Here is a 10636-nt window from a genome sequence, read left to right on the forward strand (position 1 = left end):
TAGTCGAGAAAGACTGTGGCTAGCTAGCGAGCCAGCCTCCGCCGCAGCAAGCCCCGCAGCTAGCTAGCCAGTTGGCTAGCTAGCTGGGGCGAGCCACGCTGAATATTGAGAGGGGCTCTAGCTAGCTGGCTAGCTGCTCGCCAGCCCAAAACTGGTGTGGCATAGCCGCAAACAAAGCGCAGCAAAGTTAACGTTTATGCCTGGCTAAGCATCACAAGCCTAAACAAAAAGAGCAAGGGGGGCCCCCCAGGGCCCCAAGGGGGGCCCCCCAGGGCCTCGGGGGCCCCACAGCCCCGCCCCCACGCAGGGCCACTCTGCAGCCACAGGGGCCCCCTGGGGGCCCCCATGGGTTCACCTGAGAGCAGCCTGAGGAGTGCGGGGGCCCTTTACGGGGCCCCCCAGGACCCTCTTGGGGCCCTCAGTGGGCACCGTGAAGCTCTTCTTGGGGGCCCCTCTCTAATGCCCTAAGAGACTAACGGGGGCCCCCAGGAACCTGAAATGTGGGGCCTCGCCCCACGGGGCCCCCAGAAGCCACTTGGGGGGCCCCACAAGACCCCTGCGAGGCTGGGGGGCCCCTGAGGAGGCCCCAGGGGCCCCCCTGCGAGGCTAGGGGGCCCCTGAGGAGGCCCCAGGGGCCCCTTGCTGCTTCACTTCATTGAAAACGATGTGCACCTCCATACATACCCATCCTATCTAAACGCCGTGCCTCTTCATACACAGTTATCCTATCTAGAGATCCGCGGGGCCCAAATACGGTGAAGGCAGATTCTGAAGCAACCCAAACCCTAAACCCTAAACCCTAAACCCTAAACCCTCGAGCCTGGGGCCTGGAGCCCGACAGACGAAGCAGGCGAACACACTAGGGCTCAAAGTTTAGCGTTTAAGGCCTCGGGTCTGGGAATCAGGGTTTAGGGTCTAGATATTAGGGTTTAGGGTTTTCAGCGTTTAAGGCCTAGGGTCTGGGAATCAGGGTTTAGGGTCTAGCGATTAGGGTTTAGGGTTTACTGCTTCGTTCGTAGGGCGTCTTCGCCACATATGCATCCAGTCTTTGGGCAATCTCATTCGCAACTGCATTGAATTCCTGCAGCACAAGCCCCAAACCCTAAACCCTAAACCCTAAACCCTAAACCCTAGCCCTTCCCCAGAGCACACCACGTTCAACTTCCACAAAACCCTTGCAAAGCACTAGCACTGACGGTCTACTAAAATGTGGGGACAGGAGTTAAAGAGTTGAAGACTCAAGATCAGGGTTTAGGGTTTAGGGTTTAGGGTTTGGAGTTAAGCCTGTAGGGCTCAGCGTTTCTAGCTGCTCACCTCCACAGTGATATTCCCGGGAGGAAACTGAAATCACCCAAAAAGACAGCCCCGCAAACCACTGATCTTAAACCCTAAACCCTAAACCCTAAACCCTAAACCCTAATCCTTAGACTCTACGCATAGCATCACTCCAAAGAATTAACAATTAGGCTTTCGGTGGGTCTCTGGGGCCGTGCCCTATATTTAAGTGGATTCGGGGCTTAGGGTCTAGGGGTTAGGGTTTAGGGTTTAGGGTTTAGGGTTTAGAGGCTCACTGGATAACGAGCAACGTTGGAGACTAGATTAACGCCCATGTACTCGAACCGCAACACGTCTGCAGCAGCAGCAGCAGCAGCAGCAGCAGCAGTGACAGCAGCAGCAGCAGCTGAAACCAACTCTGTTGCTGGCAGGCAACAAGAGCCGCGCTTGCAGCAGCAGCAGCAGCAGCAGCAGCACAGTAACTTATACAGCAGCAACAGCAGGGACAGCCTGCAGCCAGCTAGGCAGCTAGCTACAGCTAAACCCTAAACCCTAAACCCTAAACCCTAAACCCTAAACCCTAAATCCCAAGCCCTCGCTCTTACAGCCTCCGTTAATTAGCTGGTTCCAAAGCAGGAGAACAGGATCCTGAAGGCACGAGGGGACAAAAGCACCAGAGCGTAAACCCCAAACCCTAAACCCTAAACCCTAAACCCTAAACCCTATACCCTCAAAGACAGCTGCGCCCCTTCAACCATATACGCAGACATGAAACCCTCCCAGGCTGAACCGTGGAGCCTAAACCCTAAACCCTAAACCCCATGCCATCAACCCCAAACCCTAAACCCCACCCTAAACCCTAAACCCTAAACCCTAAACCCTAAACCCTCGGGCGCAACCACCGACATTGATCGGCTTCTCGTTGTTCTTGACTATGAGGGAGAAAACCCCCACAAGTGCAGCAAGCCCCAAAACCCGCAGCAGCAGCCGCAGCAGCGCAGCAACAGCAGCACGGCCCGCCTTTTCGTTTGCTGCTGTTGCTGCATGCAGCCGCAGCGAAGTGTGTCTGCAGGGGCGCCGCGAGGTCCCCGGGGTCTGGGGGCCCCCCTTAAAGCTCTGGGGGCCCCCCAGGGGGCCCCCCAGGCCCCCCAGGGGGCCCCCCAGGGGGCCCCCCAGGGGGCCCTCACCTGTGGCTTTCCCAGGCTCGGGGCCCCTTTCCGGGGCCTTCGTGGCTTCGGGGGCCCCCATGGGGGCCCCCAAGGGGCCCCCGATGCGACTCTTCAAAAGGCTAACTCGGGGGGCCCCTAGGGCCGAGCTCCCCGGGGCTTCTGGGTAAGCGAGGGCCCCCGGGGGGGCCCCCGGGGGGCCCCCCGAGGGCACCTCCTCCTCACTGGGGGGCCCCCAGCTGCGGTTGCTGGTACCATCGCTGGGGGGCCCCTCATGAGAGGGGCCCCCAGTGCTGGTTGACCAGTTGGTGAGGCCCTCAAGTTCGTCTCTGTTGATTCTGTATTCGATGTCTGCTGCTGCTGCTGCTGCTGGCGCTGCTGCTGCTGCTGCTGCTGCTGCAGCGGCCAGTGGGGCCTCCCCGGACCCCAGCGACGCCGGGGGCCCCTGGGGGCCCCCCGGGGGGCCCCCTTGAACCTCTGCAACGGCCAACTCTGCAGAAAGCCCACTCAAATAGTAATGGGGGGCCCCCATGGGTGCTTCAGCCCTGCCAAATGCAAAGGGGGGCCCCCCCAGTACCCAGTGGCAGGCAGGGGGGGCCCCCAGGAGCAGCAGCGCCAAACGAGCAGGGTGACGCATGGCCAAGACAGCCCTGCTGCTGCTCGTGCTGCTGCTGCTTCTGTTGCTGCTGCTGCGCCTCTTGCTGCAGCAGCTGCTCTGGCCCACAACCAAGCTGCCCTGTAGCTGCAGCGGCTGCTGCTGACGTCGCTGCGCAGACTGCTGCTGCTGCTGTCGCCGCTTCTCCAGTTGCTTCAGCAGCTGCTGCAGCAGCAGCTGCCGCTGCTGACGCCGAAAGTGCTGCCGCACCTACTGCAGCAGCTATAGCTGCTGCTGCAGCAACAGCAGTTTCTGAAGCTGCTGCTAGTTGTTGTCCAGTTGATGTAAAAGGCGCCTCAGCTGCTGCCGCCCTTGCTCAAATTGCCCCAGCAGCTGCTGCAGGCGCTGCTGCTGCTGCTGCTGCCGCTCCAGCGGCAGCCGTAGCTGCTGCGGCTGCTTCTGCTGCAGCTACTGCAGCTACTACTGCAGCTTGTGCTGCTGCAGGTAGCAGCAGCTGCCGCTGCTTCTGCTGCAACTTGTATTGCTGGGCTGCTGCTGCTGCTGGAAGTGCAGCAGCAGGTATGTCATTTGGAGGCGCAGCCGGAGTTGCTGCTCATTGCTGCTGCAGCGCTTGAAGTCTAGGCCAAGGCAGCAGCAGGAAATAAAACAAGAAAAAATGCTGAAGGCATTTTGGCTGGAAGCAATTCTGTGCGTGGATTTGCCTGAAACCCCCGCTGCGCAGCCCTCTCTTTGGACTTTCAGTGAGCCTGCAGGCAGGAGGGCCACAGAAGCCTCGAGGGGGGCTTTCCTTGCAAAAATGGAAAGTTTGAGTAGCCTTTAATCAAACAATAAAGACATATAATTCTTGTACAAGCTTAAAAAGAAGCGGGGCAGACGTGCAGGGCTGCAGAGCAGCATAAAAAGGCCGACCCCAGGCAAGGGGAGAGCACCGAAGCGGAGATGTGAAACTCCCGATGAAGCTGTGGAAGCCTCAAACCACAATTTAGGGTTTGGGAGCTAGGGTTTAGGGCTACGCCGTGAGGGCAGCTGGAACGGACGGGGAACTTCCTTCTTGGCCCCCACTAGTGTCCGGCAGATCGATCTAGGGGCTTCTGCGTGGGCGGTCAGTTTCGGAGTCCTGAAGGCAGTTCTTCGTTATTTAGCAGTAAATAGTGAAGCAAAATTGGACTTTTGCTTTAATTCAGCGTTTTCAAACAATTTGAGCGCAATAATGTCCAAACATGCTCCCAGAACGGTGATAACCCCCACGCGCTGCTTCTAGCCCGAACTCGAGCATAGTCGAACACCTCGACGGCGGCAGAAAACCGAATGAAGCCATTTCAACCTGTTTTACTGCTTTTTTTCAAATTTAAACACGAGTAAACGGCGGAAGAAAACAAGTTAAGCTCATTTACCCTCAAGAATTACCGACCTTGCAGTGGGTTCGGGCGCGAGCGGTGGTCCATGGCACCATGTTCAAGTATTTATTGCCAAGCGTGTGAACTTTAGAACTCGCTGTAGTTGTTTTAATTTTATCTTCAGAAAATTGTTCCGTTTACATTGAATTCACCTGTTTGCTGCTCGCCTCCGCTTCGGCATGCTGCGGAGCTGACCCGCCAGCAAGGCCATTCAAAACGAACGTTTACAATTCTCACAAACAACGGGCCGTTCTGTTTACGTTCTGCCTCAGTAATGAGAAATATTCCACAGCAAGTGGCGTTAATATGCAAAGAAACAAGAAAACAGACGGCCGAAAAAGCAGAGCACTCTACACTTGCAAACGAGTACTCGTGCACTGTTTTCGCAAGACCCAGAACAAGGGTCTTCTTTGCTCTCCAGCAGCAGCTCTGAAGAGCCGCACCAGCTTGCCTGCAGCCGCTGCTGCTGATCACAAAGATACACATAAGCAAGAAAAAAATGGCTTGACCTCTCGCCCGCATTGCCAGCTTTTCGAATTGCTGGCTAGCTAGTTCATTGTACAGCGCTGCCGCGGTTGCTGCTGCTGTCGTCGCTGCTGCCGCTGCGCTGCCGCTGCCACAGCCGCTGCCCCCACGCCGGCTGCTGCATGACTGCAGTTCCTCAGGCTGCGGCCGGCGAGATGCCCGCACCAGGCGTCAGGCCAGGCCCACTGCGAGCTAGCTAGCTAGCTAGCTGGCTAGCTAGTTGGCAAAGACGCCAGCCAGCTTTATGGCGACGTAGCTCAAGCCCGATGACCTTCTGAATTTATTTGTGCTGCCTCCTGGGCAGCCGGCTGTGGTACTACGTCACCACGCCAGTTGTGTAGCTATCCAGCTAGCGAAGCCTTCAGATAGCTAGCTAGCTAGCTAGCTAGCTAGCTAGACAGGCTCGCTTTCGACGTGCGCCTCTGAATTCACCAGGGGATACGTTCAAGCCGGTAAGAACTTTCGTAGATTCACCTTGCACGGTGCCCGCTGCCCGTCGCTGGCCAGCCAGACAACTAGCTAGCCAGCTAGCTAGCCAGCTAGCTGCTTGCGCAGCCAGCTAGCTGCAGCCCCGAGCTAGTAAAAGCGCTCGGCCTGCAGCCCCGTGGCAAAGACCGAGTCCGTGTAACCCCCAGTCTCCCACACTGCCGGCCCGTGTCGCCCAGTGCTCACATCCACCACTGCGCACAGCGCGGCCAAGTCTTTGGGCCGGTCCATCAGCAAAGAGTAGCTGCACGTCACCGTCGCCAGCACGCAGCAGCGGCTCTCCTGCAGCTGCTGCTTCACTGAAAAAAACAGCCCAAACCCTAAACCCTAAACCCTAAACCCAAAATCCTGAACCCTGAAATCTGAAACATAGGAATAAACTACAAATAAAGAGCGACGACTCTACGGCCCGAATCCTAAATGCAGCTCACAAATAAAAGACGGCGTAAAAAGCCGCTCATTAGCCCCAACCCTCCAACTCTAAACCCTAAACCCTGATGATCTAGCAGCCCAAATTCAGCGCAGTACCTAAACAGGCCAGTGAGGGCAAAGGAATGCCTATTATGGATAAGAAGCTAAAACCAGCCAATCTAGAGGCAAAAGTGGAACCCCCAGGTCTATCTCCTATAAGCTACACCTAAACCCCGAACCCTAAACACTAGCCCGTAGACCTAAACCCTAAACCCTAATGCTGCCTGTCGCTCACAAGGCTTGATGATCTTGTTGACTTCGTTGAAGGCGGGCGAGTGGCGAATGCCTATATAGAGGTCCTGGACTGTTCTGAAATCGATCTGAATGGGACTTGTGAAGTGCCGCGCCAGCCCCACGTTTGCCAGCAAAAGCAAACCATCGGGGTACTTCACCCGCAGCTGCTTCCGCTTCACCTTAAGAGACTCGTGGCACAGCTTCGAGCACATTATGCCCCTGAAGAGGTAAGAGCCCGCAGCATTGCACAGACCAGACAATTGCCTCAATAACACAAAAGCAGCAAAAGTGACAGCAGCAAACAAGAATTGGCCCGCAGAGCCCCAGCGAGGCTGCTAGGGAAGCCAAAACGAAGCAGAAAGATAAACGCAAAAATAAGAGAATTTGTAGCGCCAGAGTTGAGATAAAGATGCACAAGCAGAGATTCCGAGAAATTCCAAGAAATTGAAAAAGAAGTGCCAGCAGAGCCAGGGGAGATAAAAAGAAACAAAAAGAGGAGAAAAGGAGACAACAAGAGACAAAGAGCGATTCTGGAAAAGAAGGCAGAGTGACAAATGCGGCAAACAGAGGCCCCGGGAGAGGCCCGAAGAAGCATCCGCAACAGAGAGGGAAAAGAGAAGACAAGACACAAAAGATGCGAGAAAAGAGAAAAAAATGGAGCAAGTTGGAGATGAAAGGTGAAGAAACGTGAAAGTGGAGAGGCCCAAAAAAAGGCAACGCGGTCACTGGAAAAAATGAGATAAAAGATACCGACAATAAAGCATGCAATGGCCAGAAAAGAAACAATGGAGAAGAGAAGGAGAGACAAAAAGGGCGAAAAAAGAAGCAAAAAAGAGACAATGAAGGGCACAAATTGATGAACGCAAACAGAAAGATAAGACAGAGAAACACGAAGAGAGAAAAGAGGACAAAATAGGGGCAAAATAAACAAAAACAGATGTGCAATTACAAACCCAAAGAGAGCTGAAGCAGAGGGACACGGGGGAGGAAACCGATAAGGTTTCGGAGTTTAGGGTTTAGGGTTTAAGAACGAGGGTTTAGGGTGTAGGGAACCACAATTATGAGGGTTTAACGAATAAGTCATAAGCATTCGCCCTCGAACTGCTAGGCTTCTAGCATTAACTCACGCAGTCAACAGCTGTATCGCCTCCAAATAAATGTCTGCAATCATCTTGCCTGCGCGAGACGACAAATGTACATACACCCCACCGTGCAGCAGCAGGTGCGGCAGCAACAGCGACGGCAGCAGCACGAAAAGCAGCAGCAAGAGAACAGTCGCGGCTGCAGCAACAGCAGTAGCACGAAGCAGCAACTGCAGCAGCACCAGCAGCAGCATCGACACAAGCAGCCAATAGAAAGTGAACGAGCAACAATAAACCGCTGCGCCACCAGCAACAAGTGCATCAGCACCAGAGCAAAGAGCAGAAAAGAGGCAACAAGCAGCTGCAGCACTATCAGCAGCAAATGTCACGCACAGCAGCGGCCGCACCCGGGATTCAAATCGCCATGTTCAGCAGCAGCAACAGCAGCAGCAGCAGCAACAAACACATTATGCGACATTCGCCACAGGAACAGGCTGCAAAAGAGCCATACAGCAGCAGCAAAGCACAAGGCAGCAGCAGCAGCAATGGCAGCGACGGCCTACCTATGTTGTCATATTCAAATTGGTAGAGCAGAGCAATGCGGATAGCAACTTGAGAAGGCAAATGATATTTTGCCGCTAAAGCTCTCGCCGCCTTCTGCACCTCAGGGCTCTTCTCGTTTTTAGCAAACATTGGCAAAGAAAGTTCCCTACTCTTCTGTAGCAGCAGCAGTCGCAGCAGCAGCAAGGACAGCAGAAGCCGCAGCAGCAGGAAGGCAATCAAACTTCCTTGAAGCGAAAGCCACTCAGCGCAGCTGCGTTTGCATTAGAACCACTCCATAAGAAGTGCCGCTGCCGCTGGCTTGCTGCCGTTTTGCTGCTATATATGCTGCCCCTGCTGCTTTGCTGCTGTTGATGCTGCAGCACACGAAAGTTTCCCCAAGTGCAGGGTCTAAGCTTAAGCTTAAGGGTTCAGGGGAGATGGTGTTCGGCGTTACCCAGTCATAACGATGTGACAACTGAAGGGGCCACTTCTTTTCCTTCTGCCCAGCACTTTGTTGAGGTTTCGCTGATGTGGATGCCTCCTGCTGCTGCTGTTCCCCTTGCTGCTGCTGCTGCTGCTCCTCCGGCTGCTGCTCCGGTTCCTGCTGCTCTTGCTGCCCCTTTTGGTGATTAGAGGAGTCATCTGTGTTGCCTTTCTTCTGCTCCTCCTCATCATCCTCAGGGTCGATTGCTGTGAAAACCCGCAGGGCCTAGACCCTAAACCCTAAACTGTGTGCTTTGAAAATGTAACTTCATAAACTCAGTTCCAGCGCCACCCTGAAGTGTCTTTCAGGCAATGCGCCCGACCCCTAAAGCTAAACCCTAAACCCTAAACCCTAAACCCTAGGGGGCATACGGTCCGTGGGGGCCTCGATGCCCTGTACTTGCATTGACTGAAGGAGCTTCTTTGGGTCCGGGTGAGCGCCCCTTTTCCCCTCCTTGAAGCTAAATTTCCGTTTGCCGTAACCCCTGAAACACTAGCAGCTTCACACATTTCTGTTGAGGTTTTGCCTTGAGGCCCCCATGAATCTGCAGGGATATCTTGGGCAAAAGAGCTACGGAAGATGGCCAAATCTCTAGGGCTTAGGTTTCAGGGTTTACGCCTCACTGCTTACTCGTACACTTGTTCCTCTTGGCCCTTCTGCCGCCTGGTGGCAAGGGCCGATTTGAGCTCCGCCATGTCGGCTGAGGCCTCAACCCTGAGCCCTAAAGCCTGGGCGTTGAGCCAAACTCTCAAAGCAAGCTAAATGGCACTGGATTACGATAAATAGCCGTAACAAGCGCTGGAAGTTAAAGGTCACTGTTGAACGCACGCCGCGCTGCTATTTGGACAAACCCGGGACCTAAAACCCTAAACCGTATTTCAACAAGGACCAAATTGATACATGAGACACAAAAAATAAAACAAATTATTAACTGCAACGGTATATTCAGGGCTGAAGGGGTAGAAGGCTGTAGCTTACCACAGGCAGAAGGACCACTACTTTTTCAAGTCGTCGTGGCCGCCTCAACCCATAGGCCTTCAGTTCTGGTTCGAAAGCAAAACTTAAATGAATGATTGTTACTTTTGTTTCAAGTAGCTCAGTAGATTAGGAATGGCTACCTCTTAACTACGGAGTATTTCACTCTCAAGTACACAGGAGCAATCCTACGGTCGAGAGCTCTGGAACGCGGGTCCCTGCGCTACGATGTGCATTCAACGGTAGCGGCTAAAAGTAGCAGAAACAAAGCCAGCTGTTGCTGCTATTAATTGCCGTCAATGCCGAAGTCGCTATGAGACTGCGTACTCCGGGCAGCTATCCAGCGTGGTCCAAATTTGAATTGTTTCTATCAAACGCATCGATGCACTAAATCACGAGCCATAAACGCTGCTCAGTTGGCAATAGCCAGCGTTTTTATCTAGTGAGGGGTCCTGGAAAGAATGATGGACACAATGATGGACGGCCAGAATCGGCTACTCTCGAAACAAGCATAGCCCAAACCGGAGGCAGAAGAGTTTACAGCATTTTACTTTGATAGTCAGTACACAGTTAATTCAGTTGTTGCAATCAACCGTAGGCACCAATTAACGAACGTCTGGAAAGTGGGGGGATGTGTGGACAGGAACACGATTCAGTTCAGGTTTAGCCGCGAAGCTGTCCGCCGAGCTCGAGGGACAACTGCCATCGAATACAAACTTGCCTCCCAAGGCTGGTAAAACACGAACACGGTTACACAACCCCTTAGTACTGTTTGCAGGGGTCTGCTATGTTCTGTGCAGTTGGCCTCTGAAACTGGTTTCGATGGGATACCACAAGAAAACATGAAAAGGCCCCCTTCAGAACAATGATAGAAAGCAAAAAAAAAAGTCAAACTCATAATCCAGCTCATTTCATGCTTCTTTCCAGTAGTTGGTATCTTTAGGCTGCGCTGATTGCTGAGATGCCGAACGCTGCTAGCCCGGGAACAGACGCTCCCCACTACTATCGCAAAACTGACTTTCCGTAATCAGAAACTACTTTCTTCAATGCGCCACTTGCCTGAGGTCTTCTAACTGTCGAGTCGCAACGAAAACTTCTCTGCAGTGAAGGAGGCATTTCAACGCAACTTGAAGACGGGTGAGACTAACACTATACGGCAAGCACCTCTTCAAAATGGTGTAAAACATTTATTTTTGGACTAAGTGGTGTATATGTACAAACATAGTGGCTTAAAATGACGCTTATATGTTGGCTTACGTTAGCAATGCCAAATTCAGCAGCAAATGCTGCAGACCTTTATGGCGCTGTATGTGCTGATGCTAAAGTGTAAACATTCCTCTCAAACCGTAGTGAAAAATTTTAAAGTGGAAATTAGGCAAAGA

The 10636-nt window shown here is 53.5% G+C and overlaps 2 protein-coding genes across 2 annotated transcripts; both read right to left on the reverse strand.

Moving 5' to 3' along the window:
* Positions 1 to 652: 652 nt before the first annotated feature.
* ENH_00041110 (hypothetical protein, conserved) lies at positions 653 to 2973 on the reverse strand (the record flags this gene model as incomplete). The annotated part of the gene is made up of 6 exons (XM_013579895.1): positions 653 to 768; positions 1006 to 1081; positions 1315 to 1341; positions 1572 to 1630; positions 1881 to 1923; positions 2182 to 2973. 6 exons carry the CDS (start codon positions 2971 to 2973, stop codon positions 653 to 655), a joined length of 1113 nt encoding a protein of 370 aa, XP_013435349.1.
* A 2582-nt stretch (positions 2974 to 5555) lies between these two features.
* On the reverse strand, positions 5556 to 8974 carry ENH_00041120 (hypothetical protein, conserved; the record flags this gene model as incomplete). The annotated part of the gene is made up of 7 exons (XM_013579896.1): positions 5556 to 5764; positions 6172 to 6389; positions 7298 to 7346; positions 7816 to 7969; positions 8250 to 8485; positions 8651 to 8763; positions 8910 to 8974. 7 exons carry the CDS (start codon positions 8972 to 8974, stop codon positions 5556 to 5558), a joined length of 1044 nt encoding a protein of 347 aa, XP_013435350.1.
* Between the last annotated feature and the right edge of the window lie 1662 nt (positions 8975 to 10636).

This window comes from Eimeria necatrix, genomic scaffold (assembly GCF_000499385.1).
Source record: "Eimeria necatrix Houghton genomic scaffold, Enh_scaff2, whole genome shotgun sequence".
Taxonomy (NCBI): domain Eukaryota; phylum Apicomplexa; class Conoidasida; order Eucoccidiorida; family Eimeriidae; genus Eimeria; species Eimeria necatrix.